The following is a 19,699-nucleotide window of genomic DNA, read 5'->3' as shown; positions in this document are numbered from 1 at the left end:
ATAAAAATAAATAAAAACAATAAATGAGACAAATCACTATCATCTTGATGCGTCATAACAAAATTAAAAAAACTAAAAAAAATAAATAGTAAAATGTAATTTTATAGGGAATAAAATCGCACCTTTATTAGAACGTGTTTATTTATTATCAAATTATGGTTAAATAGCTACTATAATTTAATACCAAAAGGCAGCCATATTATAAACGAGATATGAATATCCTAATGACTTTATTATTAAATGAAGTGATAGCCCGTGTTCTCTAGCTAAGCTAAAGTTGTTAATATGAGACACATAAAAAGTGATGGCCCGTGTTTTCTAGACACATATAAAAAAATTAAGGGATTTTAAGTTAGGCCAGGATGTTTTCTTACTTACGGACTACGGTGGGTTTCATCTTAAATGTGTAACGAAGATGATCAGATGGGTTAATGACCGGCCGTTTATACAAACAATCATTAACAAACAAAAAAGAAGAAGTAAATGGAGTGGTTGGTCGCTTGGTTGTCTAAAATAATTCCTTTCCCATGAACTTTATTGTTGTAAGTAAATAAAAAATTCAAAACTCAAGAGTATAACACATGTGATGTAAGAAGAAACTAACAAACTGACTCCAAGCGTCAATGTCTAATCGATGGAGTTTACAGTGACAATTATCTATCTATCTGCAGGAGTGCACAAAGTGGGAAATTTGTCTACGGCATTCAAGAACCCCTGCTGCACATACATGAAAACCATTTTCTTTGGGTCTACTCTAATGCCTGCTTAATCTGCTCTGCTCTGCTCTGCTCTGCTCTGCTCTGCTTGTAATATCTCTCTCTATCTCTATGTATATTTTACACATGATTTTATAAGATAAAGCTGTCATATTTTCTTCATTTTGGAGACTTTCTTGATGTCTCTTGTGAACTGGGCATTATTTTGTGATGTGGGTATAGGTTACTTGTTTGGTTACTTGTTCTTAAGGCTGTTTTCAAGTTGCCCACAACCTGTTTGATGTTTTGCCTCAATGAGTTTTTAGATTTTTTTTTCAGTTAAAACTTTAATGCTAGTTGGTCTCCAAATATCAATTTGTGAATTTAGTACCCAAAATATCATTCAATATTAGCCGCTATCATCTATCTTGCTCAAAGCTTTACTTCAATGTTATAAATATTATCAAAACAGTGTGTGTTTTTTTTCCATATTATAGAGATGTGATATTTGGTGTTTGATTAATTGGCAACACAGAAACTGAGGGTCTTTTATGTTTTTTTGCATATCAGGGCGTGTGAGAGTGTGAGACTGGCCTTTTTTAAGAAAAAAATGGCTAATAATTTAGCTTGGGCATTGGCGATTTTGGTGGTTAATTTCAGTGGATGTTTCACTGAAGGAGCTAATAATACCACTTCTTCTAAAAGACCAGATGTCGTATCTATCGCGTCTATCTTGACATTCGATTCCATCATTGGGAAGGTAGCAAAAATCGCTTTAGAGGCTGCAATTGAAGACGTTAATTCGGATCCAACTGTTCTTAGCGGAACCAAGATGAAAATCGCTCTTCATGACTCAAATTACAGTGCATTTCAGAGCATGATGGCAGGTAAATCTTGTATAACTTTGCTATGAGTTATGAAATCTTGATTAAAATGTTGTGGTTTTTGATCTGTTTATAATATTATTAACAGCTTTACAAGTCATGGAGACAGATGCAGTGGCCTTAATTGGCCCTCAAACTTCGGTTTTAGCTCACGTGATTTCCCATGTGGCAAATGAACTTAAAACGCCCTTATTATCTTTCACGGCCACTGATCCTACATTATCATCACTACAATATCCATTTTTCGTTCGCACAACTCACAGTGATCTTTACCAAATGGCTGCCATTGCAGACATGGTCAGATACTATGAATGGAGACAAGTAATTGCAATTTACATAGATGATGATCATGGGAGAAATGGGATAATTTCGTTAGGTGATCAATTAGCAGCTAGAGGATGTAGGATTTCCCATAAAGCACCTATTAAACCATTTGCCACAAAAACTGATATTAGTAATGTTTTGGTTCAAGTTGCTTTAATGGAGTCAAGAGTTATTGTTGTCCACACTTATGCTAATTGGGGATTAGATATACTTCAAGTGGCTAAAAATCTTGAAATGTTGGATAACGGGTATGTTTGGATTGCTACAAATTGGCTCTCTACGGTTATTGACATTAGCTCTCCACTTCCTTTAAACATAGTGGATGTTATGCAAGGGTTTATTACATTAAAAGCATACACAAAAGATTCAAAACTCAGAAGAAAGTTTGCTTCCAAGTGGCAAAACTTGACCACACTTGGATTAAGTACTTATTGTTTATATGCATATGATACTGTTTATCTGCTTGCTCGTGCACTTGATGCTTATTTTGATAAAGGTGGAAACATTTCATTCTCAAAAGATGTTAAGTTAAATGGGTTAAAAGGAGAAATCTTGAATCTTGATTCTTTAAGTATCTTTGATGGAGGAAACTTATTGCTTCAAGACATCTTAAACGTTAAAATGAAAGGCTTAACGGGTGCTATTGAGTTTAACTCTGATAAAGATCTCGTCTTTCCTGCATTTGAAGTTCTTAATGTGATTGGTACCGGCGTTAGGAAAATCGGGTATTGGTCAAATGTTTCGGGTTTGTCAACTATGCCTCCAGAAACAGTCAACAAGAAGCCACCTCAGCAATTGCAGCCTGTGATTTGGCCTGGTCAAATAGTAAAAAAACCGCGCGGATGGGTTTTCCCTGAGAATGGAAAGCAGTTGAAAATTGGTGTTCCAAGAAGAGTCAGTTTTCAAGAATTTGTGGGACAGTCGAAGAACAATGATGCTTTTAAAGGATACTGTATTGATGTTTTTACAGCTGCTGTAAACTTCCTTCCATATGCTGTTCCTTATAAATTTCAATCTTACGGAGATGGTATCAAGAACCCTAGCAACACCAAACTTGTGAGCTTGATAAACGATGGAGTGAGTTCTTTTTCTTCTACTTGCTTTTATTATTATTGAAACTATGTACCTTATATTATTATAAATGTTCGTCACCTCTAAACTAAAAAAGATTCAGTGTTGTAAGCCAACATGATTCCAGATAGACTTTCTTGTAAAGTGTTATTGAATTGTAACAAATTTAATGCAGGTTTATGATGCTGCGGTGGGAGATATTGCTATAACTACTAATCGGACACGATTAGCAGATTTTTCACAACCATTTATTGAATCTGGTCTGGTTGTAGTGGCGCCAGTTAGACGGTCAAATTCTAGTACTTGGGCTTTTCTTAGACCGTTTTCTCCTTTAATGTGGTGTGTCTCGGGAGTCTTTTTCATCATTGTGGGAGCTGTTGTATGGATTCTAGAACATCGTATCAATGACGAGTTTCGTGGGCCCCCCAGAAAACAGATTGTTACTGTTCTATGGTAAGTGTCTTTTTGGCTTTGTTCTAACGATTGCATAAAAAATGTTGCATTTTGTTCTTGAATCACTTCTTTTTGCAGGTTTAGCTTTTCAACTTTGTTTTCCTCCCACAGTAAGAGTTCTTTCTTTATTTTCAGAAAGAAAAAAAATTATTCTTTATTGATTTAATAATCATCATTTCCAAAATAGAACAAATTGTTGTATGATCTTGATCATGGTTTATGCAGGAGAGAACACGTTAAGCACTCTTGGTCGTATGGTTTTAATTCTATGGTTATTTGTGGTTTTGATAATAAACTCAAGCTACACTGCTAGTTTGACTTCAATCTTGACCGTTCAAAAACTATATTCGCCTATTAAAGGAATTGATAGTTTGATGGCAAGCAAGGAGCCAATTGGGTACCAAGAAAATTCATTTGTGCGAAATTATCTTATAGCTGAATATGGTATTCATGAATCTCGGTTAATTCCTCTTTCGTTGCCTCAAGACTTTGAAAAAGCTTTAAGAGATGGTCCCAAAAATGGCGGTGTTGCTGCAGTTGTTGATGAACGCGCATATGTTGAACTCTTTCTTTCAACCCGTTGCGATTTCAGCATTGTTGGTCAAGAGTTTACTAAAAATGGATGGGGATTTGTAAGTATAATCTTTTCATTCTTTCATTCATTAAGTAATTTGCTTTCAGAAGAATTGTTCTTGCAAAAATACATTGGTTTTGTCAATTTTGACTTTTGTAGTCAAATACATTGGTTACAATTTCATTTGGTGACACAAAGTTCATATATTTCATGATTAGCTAGCTCATGGTTCGTTTATTTTGCTTTCATGAAATTAACTATTACATACAAATATATTATGGTTGTGTTTATGAAGAGTCAACATTTGACTTCTGAAAAAGTCATCTGATTTTGCTTTCTTATGAGGTCTTCTGACTTTGACTTTCATGGTCAAACATTTTGACTACAATTCTAAATCTTTCTTTCTTTGACCATAGGTCTTCTTGTCAAATCAGATTTCTAATCTCTACTTCTAACATTGATTTTCATGGTCAAATATGCGAGTTTAAACATCAATTTTTACACAAACATGTTACTTTTCATGATTAGTAACGGCAAAATAGTACTAAAAAAATATTATATCTGTACCTACATCATATTAGATTCAAATCTTGGACCTTGGATGTTTTTACCAATTTACCTTCTCTTTCTACTTAGAAAGATTTGACTTAAAAGTCAACCTTAATATTCTCCATTCTTATTTTGTGACAGGCCTTCCCACGGGACTCTCCTTTAGCAGCCGATATGTCAACAGCTATTCTAAAACTATCAGAAAGCGGTGAATTACAAAGGATCCATGACAAATGGTTGATGAGAAGCGCGTGCAGCTCACAAGGAACAAAATTTGAAGTTGACCAGCTTGAATTAATAAGCTTTCGAGGCCTATTCATAATATGTGGATTAGTTTGTTTTCTTGCGCTTATCATATACACTATACTAATTATACGACAATTTTACAAGCATTATCCAATGCTTTCTGAGACGAGCGGGAGAAGTGTCAGAACGGGACCTCTTCAAACGTTTGTTTCGTTTGTTGATGAAAAGGAAGAGACAATAAGAGCCCGGTCAAAGAGAAAATATTCAGAAGGGGATTCAAGCAGGACTTATGTGGATAATGCATCAAGTCAGAATTACAAATGCAGCAGATTAGATTTGTCATTGAACAGCAAATGATTAAAATGTTGTAATATATGATTCATACAGTAATTTAATTTTTCTTTTTTATACCATAGCAAGTTAACCTAAGGTTACTGCATTTTGATTAATGCCAAGTTACAGAAATACAAACCCTAGAGAGATTAGTTTACATGTATAGAGGATTCACATTAAGTTACATTAATATGATCATATCTGTTTAAGTTACTTAAGGTCTTTAACGAACGAGGATTAACAACCAACTCAGTTAGTTGTTAAGTTTTAATCTCATTTCACTTGAATTAATCATTAATTTCTTTATGAAGTTATCTTTGAAAATGAATTTTATACATTGTACAAATTGATTAGTTGCATGTGCTCTTTTTCTATCGAGTCAGGCTTATATTCTTACTAATGTGGTAAACCGTATCAAGTTGATACTATCAGCAAATGTTAGCTAACGTATAACACTTGAAAGTTGAAACTCTATCTTGGTCTCACATTTGTGAATCACTAAAACTATGAGACTTTATGAGTTATTATATAAGTGCGTTGAAGGCAATGAAGCCCATTGATTTTGGCAATAAACACTTAGAAATTTTATAAACCTTATTATTCATTGAATAACTCAAAACTATAAACTTCTTTGTAGAGGATATACAAACAAATGATACAAAAAAGCACACCAACTTAGATCTATATGCGAAAACATAACATACGACAATCTGGCTATTGATATGTGATCTTAAAAGGGTCACACACCAATCCACGCATTTTAAATAGACATACTAGACCATTCAAATTGGCCCTTAAGTGTTACAGCCCAGTAAACGTGCTTGTCAAAAGGGTTGCATTTTGCCCATGAACATGATGCCCGTCTCCAAGGGTATGGACGGACCAAACATGGATCTTGAAGATTGGGATAAAGAAAAACGAAGAAAAGCGCCCCCCCCCCCCCCCCACCCCCCATAAATAAATAAATAAATAAAGTATACTTTCTCAAAGCCCCAGTCACTTAATTGTCATGCCACCATAAAAAATTTATTTGTTTCGCATAATATAATTTCAATTTTGTTCACACCAGTTCCAACACAACTTAATTGACAATACAATCCCACTTGATATGGAAAGCATTGCTATGCATAAGACAAATTATATTTATGGTTTGTTTAATTATTTTTGTTATTTTTTTTAACTTTTATAAATTTAGTGTCTGATTTCTTTAAATGTATTTTTAATATCTGTTTAATTATTTTAGATATACTTTTAGTGATACGAGCCCAAATCAGATTGATTAGGCCCACTGACTTCACAGGGTATGTTGACCGAGAACTAGAATCGTTGACCGAGAACAGGAATTGTTGACCGAGAACAGCACACGTGGACAGAGAACCATGGTTGTTGATTGAGAACTAATACGTTGACTGAGAACTAGCAATATTTGACCGAGAACTAGTATTGTGGTTAACAGAAAACTATTTTACTCGAGAACCCTTAAATAAAACATAACTTATAAAAACAATTTGAATATGAAAATAAAGTAAAAAAGAAATTGTACGTGAAAAATTAATAATTTGTGAAGAGGTATATTAGTAATTTTAAAGAATTCTTAAAAATCCAACATGACGTATAATTTTTTCTAGGACGACTTAAAATATATATTAAAGAAAGAGCACCAGCAAGTAGCTAGACACTCAAATTACAACACCCCAAACGAAAAACGACAGTTACTCAAAATTGAAACTATACTATTGACCCCGATCGACAAAATACATCTTTGATCTCCTTTTTATCCCAAGAAAAATCCAAAAGCCTTCAAACTTTCAATCACTTTTTGTATGCTTGCTTCAACGTTGTTAAAGATCACATCAATACGTGCTCTTCAAATCCATCAACATGAAATCCGACATATCGTTTTAAAAGACTTCTTTCTAACTCGACCACTTGAAATAAACTTGTGTAAAAACAAGATCTCTTTAATCAAGAAAACAAACAACACGTTCTACTTTACACCATTGGCATTTGCTCGACAGTTCCTTCTCAACCCCCGTAAAACGAACAAATAGTCAATGTAATCTCCATATTTCTTTTACGCAACACTACTCGAGTAAGATTTTTCTTTTTTACTCTGCCGATTGAATTCACTAACTTTTAACGAAACCCAATTATTTCTAGGGTTGTTCGTGAGTCGAGCCCAAGTCGAGCTAGGGTGGTTTTGAGCTTGAGCTCGATATTAAATGAGGTAGCTCAGCTAGGCTCTAGCTCGATTTTAAAGTTAAACGAGCCTAAGAGAGCCAACGAGCCGAGCCATGACCCCAACTAAGCTACGTTCGACTTTTGCTCAATTACAAAAAGGGGCAATTTCATAGAATAGTAACCAACTTTCAAAAGTGTTTCAATTAGGCCACTCAACTTAAAAAAGTGTTCCAATTAGGTCACTCAACTTTCATATTTTATTAAATTAAAGGTTTTAACATGTTTTTTTAACGTTTTTATTTTTTGTTTCACATAGGAAATCGGCTCATTGCTGTGGGAGCTATCTGGCGTAGGTTGGTTTCTAAAGTGGCTATGAAGATGGTTGGGAAGGAAATGACTCAGTTTTTAGGGGACTTTCAGTTTGGGTAGGGACCCCTAATGGGGCAGAGGCGGTGCTTCACAGCGTGAACCGGTTTCTTAACTCCTTTCACGCGGACGGTTCTTTAGCTATGCTTACCGTGGACTTTTCCAACGCCTTCAATATGGTCGACCGCACAGCCCTTCTCCGGGAGGTTCATCATCATTGCCCGTCTATCTATCTATGGGTCCAGTTCCTTTATGCCCAGCCGGCTAGGTTGTACGTTGGTGATGACTGTATAGGGGCTACTACTGGGGTACAGCAGGGAGACCCCCTTGGGCCCCTCCTCTTTGCCTTAGCATTACACCCTCTTGTTCTCCGGGTACAAAATGACTGTAACCTCCATTTCATGCTTGGTACTTGGATGATGGGACTATTATTGGTGGTGCCAACGAAGTCGCTAAAGCCCTAGACATTATCAGCTCGGAAGGACCATCATTGGGGCTGCAACTTAATATTAAGAAAATCGAGGTTTTTTTGCCAGCGTGTAATGGGGTGAAAGTCAAAAATGGGCTTTTCCCTAGTGGGATTAGTAGACCAAAGAGAGGGGTAAAGCTCCTTGGAGGGGCTGTTAGTCGAGATCCCTACTTTATTAAGGAGTTGGCGAGGCAGAGAGCATCTCGTGCGGTTGATCTTTTGAAACTCTTACCTTGCCTTAGGGATCCCCAGATCGAACTCCTCCTGCTTAGGTCTTGCATGGGGGTTGCTAAGTTGCTTTTTGGGTTATGAACATGCCACCTCCATATGATGGATGATGCGGTATCCTGTTTTTATAAGGGGCTTCGAGAAGCCATCGAAGACATAGTTGTATGTGGAGGCCCGTTCTTTAGTGATCTTCAGTGGCGACTTGCATCTTTACCGATGCACTTGGGGGGTTTAGGCCTTCTTTCGGCTCATGATGTTGGGGTTTACGCTTTTGTAGCGTCGAGGGCTCAGTCTTGGAAGCTACAGAATCACATATTAAGGAATAGCAGAGTTGTCGACCTGGACTCAGACTACGTGCAGGCCCTGGAACGCCTAAATGGCGCTCTCCCAGACTTTGACATTGACGGTTTCTCTAATAAGGATATCGCCCCACCAAAGCCTCAAAAAACTTTGGCGAATGCCTTTTTTGGAAAAATCGCTCAGAGCCTGGGAGAAGTTTTTGGATTGTCCCCCCGACAGAAGGCGGTTATTGAATGCTTACAAGGTCCTCATGCCCAAGATTTTCTGACCGTTATCCCGATTGATGGCTTGGGCCAAAGCATGTCTGCGGTCGAGTATAGGGTCATTCTTAAGTATCGTTTGATGGTCCAATGTACCCAGAAGACGAAACATGTCCGATCTGCCTTAAGGCTTGCGTGGATAAATTCAGAGAGCATGCGGTTCATTGCAATGAGATGCCTGGGTTCAAATACCGACATGATTGGGTGTGGGACGTTCTTTGGGACATCTTAAGGCGAGCTGGGATATCAGCCAAAAAGGAAGCCCCCGTAAACTTCCTTACAGACCCCACGGAAGGGAGATCCACTCTACGAACGGCAGATTTGCTCGTCTTTGGTTGGGCCGGGGGAAAACACGTTTGTGTTGACCTCACAGGGGTATCTCCCTTAGCTGGTTTGAGGGATATTGGGTTTGTAGCTGGGCAAGTAATGAAAAGGGCTGAAACGAATAAGATGGAGAAACATGCTAAATCCTGCGAAGAGAACCAACATGTTTTTGTCCCTCTGGCTTTTGATACCTTTGGCTCCTTGGCACCGGAAGCTATCCGTTTCCTAACCAGGGTCCAACAGGTTGTGCATAGCAATGTGTCGACTCCAAAGGAGCAGGGGTATGTCTTTAGCAGGTTAGGGTTTGCAATTCAGAAAGGGGTGGCGGCGCAGCTTGTTGCCCGCCTACCTGCTATGTTGATGTAATATCTACGTTAAATAAAACCAAAAAATATGTGTATATGTATAGGAAATCTTTTTATCTTTTTTTTTGACGTTGATGTTGAGTGGCGACGTAGATTTTATTATTTAGTTCTGAATTTTAATATAATTAAAGTTTTTTAATTTTTTAAAAATATAACTACATATATTGCAAATTCCGACCCCCACATCTTATCATCCATTTCTTTCTTAACAAACAAAAAAATCGGTAAGGCTCGATTTGAAGATTCAATGAGATATTCCTTTACAAAATAAGCTAACTTAGCACATGTTATTTCAAATCAAGTATTTTTAGCTATTTTTATTCGAGCTTTTATTAAGCAAACCACGAGCATCGACTTTTTTTTAAAGGGCTAATTATTCAAACCATATACGAAATAATAAAAAAAGAACTATTAACCCTAAATTGGGATCTAAAATATTATGGTCTTGAAAATTAACAACACAAAATCAACAAAGCCAGAGGATTTGAATAACCTCAACAAGAAGCTGAATAATCAAAAACCGCCGCCAATTGAAGCTGAAACCATCAATTCTTGAATACCCAGATCATAACTATCATCAAAAACCATGTTACAAAGCAAGTCATTCGTCCGGAAAACAAAACAGGGCAAACTTGTTAAAGTAAGTTAACTCCTAAAAAAAAACCCTAGTAGTAGTTCTTGTGTGTGTATAAATTAATATACTTTATGACACACAGGTGGTTAGAGAACATTATCTTAGAGATGATATATACTGTGGAGCTTTCTTTTGTCAAGTCTGTGACAAGAAAGACGCTCGCTTTACTAAACCTGAATCCACTATTCTTGTTCTTGATACTAATGTTGTTCTCAACCAGGTTCAATTCTTGAACTTTTCTTTAATAACTGTTCATTTACAAGGTTGCTCATTGTAAAGTTTTTATCTTTATAGATTGATTTATTGGAGAATCCAGCAATTGATGATGTGGTGGTGCTTTCTGTGGTCTTGGATGAGGTTAAGAACAAGAATGTTGCCGTTTATAACCGACTCAGGGCCTTATGCAGCAATACTTTGAGGAGGTTCTTTGTTTTTTCTAATGAACATCACAAGTAAGCTGTCTAATTCTTCTTACATTATGTTTCCATGTATTGGAACACATATTATTATTATTAGGGGTTATTAGTGTAATCCTTTATCCTCTTACATTGAACAATCATATGAAAATGCTGTTTAATTCTCAATGTACCGCATGTTTATGTTAACGAAGGGACACATATGTGAAGGCTATGGCAGGCGAGAGTCCAAATGATCGCAATGACAGAGGTTAGTAATTAGTTGTGTATTTATTTTTCTAGTATAAGTATATTTGATCTTACTATATGATGGAAATGAATGAATAATAGGAATTGTTAGTATCAAATCTTGTTAAGTGAGATTTAAAGATCAAATTCAGAAACCAAAGTTTTAGTTTTTTAGAGTTAACGAACGCTGTGATTCCTTTTCAGCTATTAGAGTAGCAGCCCAGTGGTACCAGAACCATCTTGGCGGTGCCACAAGAATCTTAATGGTCACAAATGACAGGGAAAATAAGAGAAAGGCCATTGAAGACGGAATATCGGCAGATACAGTGGAGTCATATGTGAAATCACTTGGTCAACCAGAACTTCTTGACCTGCTTGTTCAACCTAATTCTGCCGAGGATATGGAAATCGAAGATTTGAGACCTTCAAAAAAGAAAGCTATATATACTGAGGTATTATTGTATTAATGTTCAAAATTACAATTTGGTGGTTGTATTGTATGATTTGTATCTACTTCGATCACATTTTGAAATATTGTTTTTTGGTTCAGCATAAGCCCATGTCAGAGATTACATCTGGAATGAGATGTGGAATATACCATCAAGGAAAGCTTCGTGTTAACCGTTATAATCCGTTTGAAGCATATGTCGGAAGTGAGAGTATTGGTGATGAGATAATAATATCTGGACGGGGAAATATGAATAGAGCTTTTGATGGAGATGTAGTTGCTGTTGAACTTTTGCCTCAAGATCAATGGCACAATGAATCATCTCTTCACATAGCCGAGGAAGGTATTTAACTTCAGAATAATAGAGTTAATAATATCATTATTCGTTTGTTAAATTTTTTTGAAATTGTGTTTCAGATGATGAAGAAGATGATGGGGTCCACCTAGCACCGAACAGTGCTGACGATGCTCCCAGAGTAGCCAACTTAGCACAAGGATCTTCTGAGAATGTGAATAGTTCACCTTCTCGTCCTTCTGGGCGTGTTGTTGGCATTATAAAGCGAAACTGGCATGCGTAAGTTATATTACATAATAAATATAATTCCTGTTACATTTGATTTGATTTGGTTTGGTTTTTACTTGACATCATGTTTTACAGTTATTGTGGATCTTTGGAGCCGATGCCTATGCCAGCTGGCAATGCTGGTATTGCTCATGCTCTATTTGTCTCCAAGGATAGAAGATTCCCTAAGATACGAATCCAAACTCGCCAGCTCGGGAATCTTCTTGATAAAAGAATTATTGTTGCGGTTGATTCTTGGGATTGTCAATCTAGATACCCTTCCGGTCATTACGTTCGCACGATAGGAGTTATCGGAGACCGAGAAACTGAAACAGAGGTAAATTATATTTATTATGTTTCCACTTGTTAAATACTCATTTGATTTTATATTTTTGGTGCAGGTTGTGTTAATAGAAAATGATATAGATGCAAGACCGTTTTCTTCACAAGTGTTGGCGTGTCTGCCACCTTTACCATGGTCCGTGTCCTCGGAAGATTTGTCAAATCCTATTAGGCAGGACTTGCGTCATTTGCGCATATTTAGTGTGGACCCACCAGGTAATAGAGAATGATGACATTTTAATTTTTGATTTAGATTTAAGGCATGGTTAAAATTATATAGTGTTGCATATGAAATAAACTTTCTGGTTGGTACAGGGTGTAAGGATATCGATGATGCACTGCACTGTACTTCGCTTCCCAACGGGAACTATGAAGTTGGAGTTCGTATCCTTGAATCATTATTTTATTTATGGAGTTTTCAGACAATGATAATTACTAGTGAGTTTGTGTGTGTCCCCTTTACTTTGGTTGATAAGATATTGCTGATGTCACAAATTTTGTTCACCCCGGGACACCCCTTGATAGTGAAGCCACACAAAGAGGAACTTCTACCTATCTTGTTGAACGCCGTATTGACATGCTTCCTAAACCTCTTACAGAAGGTATCCAATACACGCACCGTGAATATTTAAGATAATACTAGAATCATTAGTTTCTTGGCTTGTTTACTAATATATATTTTGCAGATATATGTTCTCTTCGGGCTGATGTGGAGAGGCTTGCCTTTTCTGTTATTTGGGTATGATTAAATTTGTGTTTGTGTGCATGCAACAGAACTACTGGTATGAACCAAGTTGACATTGTTTTTTTATATTTTTAGGAAATGACTCCTGAAGCACATGTTATATCTACGAGATATACAAAAAGTGTGATAAAGTCATGTGCTGCTTTGTCTTATGTTGAAGCTCAGGCAAGGATGGATGACAGGTGCATGAAAAGCGGATTAAATAATATTTTTAATACCTTATTTTGTTGTATTACTTAATTCATTATTATTATTATTTTTTTAATAATGATGTAACTTTTTTTTTTTTCTTACTTTCAGTCGCCTGATGGATCCAGTAACTGTGGATTTGCGGAATATTAATGCTTTAGCAAAGGTATGTAATTGATGTTATCTATACCGTTTTATCACAAAAAATGAGCTTTTGTCACCTGGCCAGGGGCTCGTGTAAGTAAAATAGCATTACGTGTTGATACAATATAAACTCTTTTAAAAGTGTATGTTCTAGTTATCACAGAAAATGAGCTGGAAATTAGAATAAACTTTTAATACTGCTATTGGTACATCTGGCTTGTAGGTAATGAGGCAAAGACGTATAGACAGAGGGGCCATAACTCTTGCTTCTGCAGAAGTCAAATTCCAAATTGACACCGAGACTCATGATCCTCTTGATGTCGGTATGTTTCTCTTCTGTTGTAAATTTGTAATAGTTACATTTATATCAAGTCAAAAAAAGTTGTTATATGTGATTTTTATGTATTGTTTTCTGTAGGTATGTATCAAATCAGAGAAGCAAACCAAATGGTTGAAGAGTTTATGCTTGCTGCTAACGTTTCAGTTGCTGAACAAATCCTTAAGAAGTTCCCTCAGTGCTCACTATTGAGGTTAGTTATATGTGATTTATGTCGGTTACTACCATAGTTGTCAATAACGGTGATAGCGGACGCTATAGAACGCCGTGTAGCGATGGATACTAAATATCGGTCATTTAGCGTGATTATATTTAGGGTTTTTTTTTTAATTTTTAATATAAAAAATTTTAGAAACCTATTATTTAGGCTTGTTTATCGACTAAACAGCTGCACCTTCCACAAGTTCCACCGTAAAAGCTTATTTTGTGAATATAAACTTTAGTTATTTGCTAAAAAAATTTCTACTTCTTTATTGCTAATTATGAAATAGCGGTTGCTGTTTATCGTTATTCGCTACGTAGCATATAGGTGACCTGTCGCTATTTACCGCTATTCGCTATTGACAACTATGGTTACCACATGATTCATATGCTGGTTCTGTCTTTTTAATTTTTAAAAGTTTATTTACAGGCGGCATCCTAGTCCAACCAAAGAAATGCTTGAACCTTTGTTACGCACTGCTGCTGCTATTGGTCTAGATTTAGATGTGTCATCATCCAAAGCACTTGCTGACTCACTTGACCGTGCAGTGGTTAATTTTGTCTTCCAAACCTTTAACATCAAATGCATCAAATTCAAATGTCAAATCATTACAAAAGTTTGTTTACACTTTTTTAGTTATTAATTTTGTGTCTGAAATGGTTCAGGGTAACGATCCGTACTTCAATAAGTTAATCCGTATTCTGGCAACAAGATGTATGACACAGGTTGGTATACTTAATTGCTTTATCTTTATTTTATTTATATATCTGGGATTTTCTTTTCACTTATAAACGTTTATTTCAGGCTGTTTACTTCTGTAGTGGTGATCTTAGCCCTCCAGAGTTTCACCATTATGGGCTTGCTGCACCGCTTTATACTCATTTCACCTCACCAATTAGAAGATATGCAGGTAACTGAAATTTAAGGGCCCACACGCACACAAACGCGCACACGTGAGTGAATTGTGTTATTCTGTCTGAGATCTAACTACTTTTAATGGTCACAGATGTGATAGTGCACAGGTTGCTTGCGGCTTCCTTAGAGATATACAAGCTTCCACCTATATTCCAGGACAGACCACAACTCACTAGCATTGCCGACAGTAAGATATCTAAATATGCACAACTCACTGGCATTGCTGACAAATTTTTTTTAAATGATTCATTTGGTGTTTTTCTCAGATCTAAATTACCGGCATAGGAATGCTCAGATGGCAAGTCGCTCGTCTATCGAGCTCCATACAATTATATTTTTCAGAAAAAGGTATTCAAGATATGATCCTTTTATTTTAAAATTTAAATAGACTGCACACTTTGAAAAAAAATTGTTGATTATCATTATTTTTCTTTCACTATTGTCTTGCAGACCTACTGATACTGAAGCCAGAATAGTGAAAATAAGAGCGAATGGATTTATTGTTTTTGTACCAAAGTATGACTTTTGACTTTTAGGATACTTAGCATTATTATCGACATACTTTGACTTTTGAGGTCAACTTAACTGATTCCTTGCCCACATATTGTAGGTATGGTATTGAAGGCCCGGTGCACTTGACAATGAGAGGTTCCAAAGGAGGGGGAGAATGGGTGGTGGATGAGCAGAAACAGGTGATTAAAAAGATTGACGGGTCGGTTTCTTATGGCGTTTTGCAGCCTGTAAAGATTCATATGGAGGTTGTTGAACCTCAACCCAACCGCCCTAAACTACAGCTCACTCTTATTTAAATTGTAAGATTGTCAACTGGTATTTATGTTGATGAATATTAAAGATTGGTTTATTCTTTTTATTATATACGATCTTTATCAGATTGTGTGTTTTTTGTGCTTTTTAAATTTAGTTATTTTTTGTGCAAATGTATTATTGACCTGATCCTACCTCTTTATCGTGTACCATAATTATTATTTTAAACATCCGCGTCATTTATATTATGATTTTTGGTTGTCATCTATGACAACTTTGTGATTGTTTTCTCATGTTTTGTTGCTGACTTATTCTCCGCTTATTTTTGTCTTGTGAAAGACACTTTTTAAGGCAAGTCCAAACTAAGTCTCACTGTCTTTAGAGTCCTAGTCTTTCATCATGTGATGAATCAAATCTAATAAATAATCACATGTGCATGCTTGGCAAAGCTAGTAATTTTGTTTTTATTTGTGAGGTGATTTGTGAAGCTGCAAGACAAAAACCTGGTTGATGCATGTTACTCCTAATGATACATCATACATTATAGCCGTAACCATGTTACATCTATCATATCAGAAAGTAACAATATATCGATATAAAATCAATTGAATAAAAACGGACTACTGGTACAAAATTACAAATAAGATAAATGATGCGTGTCACGCATTTGTAATAATAAATAAATCATGAGAATGATTATACACACGCTTGTATGACTTATGTCGCTAGCGCGTTTATAAACTCTAGATTTTCTACCTGAGTTTAAACAAATATTGGATCATGTCAAGATCCACATGAACACTGTTGACCATCCGGTTAGTGCAAAATCTGCAGCTATGAAACTCCACATCGTAAGAACCGAACACTCCTCTTGTCCCACATTGAACAGTTGCGTCATCGTACCTGATCAATCAATATATATGATATTATTAACCATTTATGTTTAATATTTTGCGTAACCAAATTACCGAAGTTTTGAAGATATACTTACTGATATTCATGGCAGGGGGCACGATATATTGAATCAATAGTACAAAACTAAACAGGGGATCGGCTGGAAGTATTCCTAGATTAGTAGCTGTTTTAACCACGAGAATTCCAACCATGGGAAGAACGATGTATCGAACACAAATCATTGTGATTATGATGACCGGTTTGATGGTTGCCCTGCTCAAACCTGTATAGAAATCGATTAAAATACATGATTTCCAACAAGACATGTAACGCCACGTTTTTATCATTATTTACTTTGTACAAGGTTGCCTCCTAGTATAAGAGTAATACATGGTATGGTCCCATCCCTGAACAACAATGTAAATGTTAGTTAAGATTGAACACTTGAATCTTGAAGTTAAACACACACATATACCCGAGAAATGTGACGGAATCTTGAATAACTCGTAACGGAGCATCATCTCCTATCACAAGGTTTTTCAGCCATGGGGTTGCCCCAAAAATCAATCCTACAATCTGAACACAAATCATAGGACCAAATTATCATCATTATTATCATCATATGTTGCAAGCTTATATCATGACATAACTGCTTTTTAAACTTACAGAACCAAGGGTTGGTGGGGCCATAAGTTCCTCCAACACACTGTGGAGTATATCTTTTAGTTTCCTTGAGAAAGATCTATCTTCCTTCTCATCTTTGCTCAACAATCCTTCATGTAAAGTGTTCACGGGTTCGATTTTTGTATCGTCACTAGTCGAGTATGATAAAGGGACAACAACATCAATATATTCTTGACTTTTTCCATTCGCATCCGAGTCTTTGTTAGGTTCTTGTGTTGAATCCTCGATTTCTTTCATTGCGGTGTATCTTAAACTCGAGCTTTTTAATAACTGGAAAGTGTATGTCCAAATTTAGAGACTGCCCAACTGTTGATTCATAATCATGAATACTTAATTTCCAATATAAGTGAAGAAAAAAAACAATTATAAACTTAATTAATTGATGATAACAAATGAGCTTACAGCCATGGAGAAAGATGCATAAGAGAGTCCCTTAGACTTGCAAATACTATGTTCTCCAAAAGGACTACCACCTTGGGTGCATATTGCTGGGACAATTATCAAAAGAATATTTCCCAAATTCCCTATCATTAACATAATCACATTTAACAACTTAATATTTCCCGGTTACTAGAACAATAAACGTTTTTAAAACTCGCGACGAATATAAGTACCCGTGGAGCACATAGCTATGAGTAATCCCTCCAAATGTGGCTTTGGTCTAATTATTTTGTTGCTATCCATCCTAATATCCCTCCACAAAGAAATGTTATTCCAATGTTTATTGGCATAAACCACCTACAAGATGTAGTTAATCATGTTATCAACAATATAGGTTTTTAATATGCATGTACTGCATTCAGCATGCATGCAAATTTTCAATATAAAATAAGCTCTTATAACTTACCATGAGATAATGTCTTCAAGTGTAACACAGTCTTGGCAAGACTAGCGAAAATCAGCGAAGGAGTAAATGTGACAAACACAATCTTATTAAGTGATTTGCGGCTGTCACTAGTGAGAATACTGAAGTATTGAGTTGCCATAAGAGCTCCGATCGCGGTGAGTAACAACACCTCCAATATGGGCATGGAGGCCACCTCAAACAAGGACCAAAATCCCATGATTAACTTTAATTAATTCTTTTAGTTAGTTGGCTCTACTAATCTGAGCTTTGTAGCTTTATATATTGTTGATTGAAGAATGATCCTGGAAAGTGTTGGATGGAAGCAAAGTTGAATACAGATTATTTGAAGGAAACAATATTGAATTGGATTAGATGTGTGATAATATAAGGAACGAGTACACAAGTTGCCTTTGGATTCTAGCCTTTTTATTACTAGATAATTAAATTAATAGAGATAAGAGGAGTCAGCATGGCATCCCTTTTGGACTAATTTTACACTCCTGCCATCCATGATATTGGGATTAATATTACTTTCTTTCACTGGATTAATTGATTTACCATTTATAAAAATTAAGGTAACATTCTGTGTAAATTAAATTAACCTATTAAATCTATATCCTAGTATACTATTAAAACAAATTACTTTGGTGCCACATGCCCCTTGCCTATTGGACGATTGTCTTTACTTTCAAAATCATCTTTCACTTCTCTATTTTTCTGGGTTAAGTTATTCTACAAAGGGTAATAAAATTGAAAAGCGTGAGAAGACATAAATAATTGACATGTGTTAAGTGGGGACCAAAGGAAAAAGGGTATAAATGTAATTGTACACATTTTCTCTCTCCACATGCATGACACATGTTAATACCCCCATCATTTTAGAACGTTTATAACTTTTTCGTATGATATTTTTTTTAAAAAAAAATTCATCATAATAACAAGCGTTTTTTTATCTTTAATATGAGTATGATTTTTGTTATATAAAATTTAAAACAAAAATCACGTCATTGTGTCTTTTCGCACGCTATTGTGTCTTTTCGCTTATCATTGTGTCTTTTTTCTTCATTGTGTCTTTTCGCACACTATTGTGTCTTTTCGCTTATCATTGTGTCTTTTTTCGTCATTGTGTCTTTTCGCACACCATTGTTTGTTTTCGCTTATCATTGTGTCTTTTTTCGTCATTGTGTCTTTTCGCTTATCATTGTGTCTTTTCGCACACCATTGTATCTTTTCGCTTATCATTTTGTTTTTTTTGTCACTGTGTCTTTTCGCACACCATTGTGTCTTTTCGCTTATCATTGTGTTTTTTTCGTCATTGTGTCTTTTCGCACACAATTGTATCTTTTTTCGTCATTGTGTCTTTTCGCACACCATTGTGTCTTTTCGCTTATCATTGTGTCTTTTCGCACACCATTGTGTCTTTTCGCTTATAATTGTGTTTTTTTTCGTCATTGTGTCTTTTCGCACACCATTGTGTCTTTTCGCTTATAATTGTGTCTTTTTCGTCATTGTGTCTTTTCGCACACCATTGTGTCTTTTCGCTTATCATTGTGTCTTTTTTCGTCATTGAGTTTTTTCGTCATTGTGTCTTTCAACTCATCATTATGTTTTTTTAAATACTAATAACACCATTGTGTAATAATAATATGTAAAAATAATGATCAAATAACAACAAATTATCTAATAATAAAACACAATGATTAATACATGTTACACAATAACTTG

At 35.7% G+C, this 19,699-nt stretch overlaps 2 protein-coding genes and 1 pseudogene across 3 annotated transcripts; 2 read left to right on the top strand and 1 right to left on the bottom strand.

Moving 5' to 3' along the window:
* The first annotated feature begins 1,241 nt into the window (after window positions 1-1,241).
* Window positions 1,242-5,200, top strand: LOC143583203 (glutamate receptor 3.6-like). Its single transcript, XM_077065576.1, has 6 exons — window positions 1,242-1,582; window positions 1,668-2,980; window positions 3,150-3,427; window positions 3,506-3,537; window positions 3,653-4,059; window positions 4,692-5,200. The coding sequence occupies exons 1-6, from the start codon at window positions 1,306-1,308 to the stop codon at window positions 5,151-5,153; spliced, it is 2,769 nt and encodes a 922-aa protein (XP_076921691.1). The 5' UTR covers window positions 1,242-1,305; the 3' UTR covers window positions 5,154-5,200.
* Window positions 5,201-10,136: 4,936 nt separating this feature from the next.
* Window positions 10,137-15,631, top strand: LOC143583201 (exosome complex exonuclease RRP44 homolog A-like). The gene is made up of 23 exons (XM_077065575.1): window positions 10,137-10,262; window positions 10,339-10,476; window positions 10,551-10,708; window positions 10,867-10,922; window positions 11,105-11,352; window positions 11,451-11,691; window positions 11,766-11,922; window positions 12,007-12,247; window positions 12,312-12,468; window positions 12,568-12,636; window positions 12,729-12,854; window positions 12,939-12,991; window positions 13,073-13,179; window positions 13,298-13,352; window positions 13,554-13,653; window positions 13,749-13,860; window positions 14,299-14,419; window positions 14,535-14,594; window positions 14,674-14,779; window positions 14,876-14,971; window positions 15,051-15,132; window positions 15,235-15,300; window positions 15,395-15,631. The coding sequence occupies exons 1-23, from the start codon at window positions 10,209-10,211 to the stop codon at window positions 15,591-15,593; spliced, it is 2,802 nt and encodes a 933-aa protein (XP_076921690.1). The 5' UTR covers window positions 10,137-10,208; the 3' UTR covers window positions 15,594-15,631.
* Window positions 15,632-16,043: 412 nt separating this feature from the next.
* Window positions 16,044-18,507, bottom strand: LOC143583207 (protein PIN-LIKES 7-like; annotated as a pseudogene). The gene is made up of 8 exons (XR_013144120.1): window positions 17,975-18,507; window positions 17,742-17,865; window positions 17,530-17,651; window positions 17,110-17,433; window positions 16,919-17,019; window positions 16,798-16,850; window positions 16,541-16,726; window positions 16,044-16,452 (listed from the first exon to the last, which is right to left on the bottom strand). The product of XR_013144120.1 is annotated as a protein PIN-LIKES 7-like (transcript).
* Window positions 18,508-19,699: the final 1,192 nt, after the last annotated feature.

Source organism: Bidens hawaiensis, unplaced genomic scaffold (assembly GCF_021521415.1).
Source record: "Bidens hawaiensis isolate Kalapana, Puna unplaced genomic scaffold, B.hawaiensis_p1.1 tig00032166_1, whole genome shotgun sequence".
Taxonomy (NCBI): domain Eukaryota; kingdom Viridiplantae; phylum Streptophyta; class Magnoliopsida; order Asterales; family Asteraceae; genus Bidens; species Bidens hawaiensis.
Note: the sequence above shows the minus strand (reverse complement) of the source record. Positions and strands in the feature narration are given on the sequence as shown.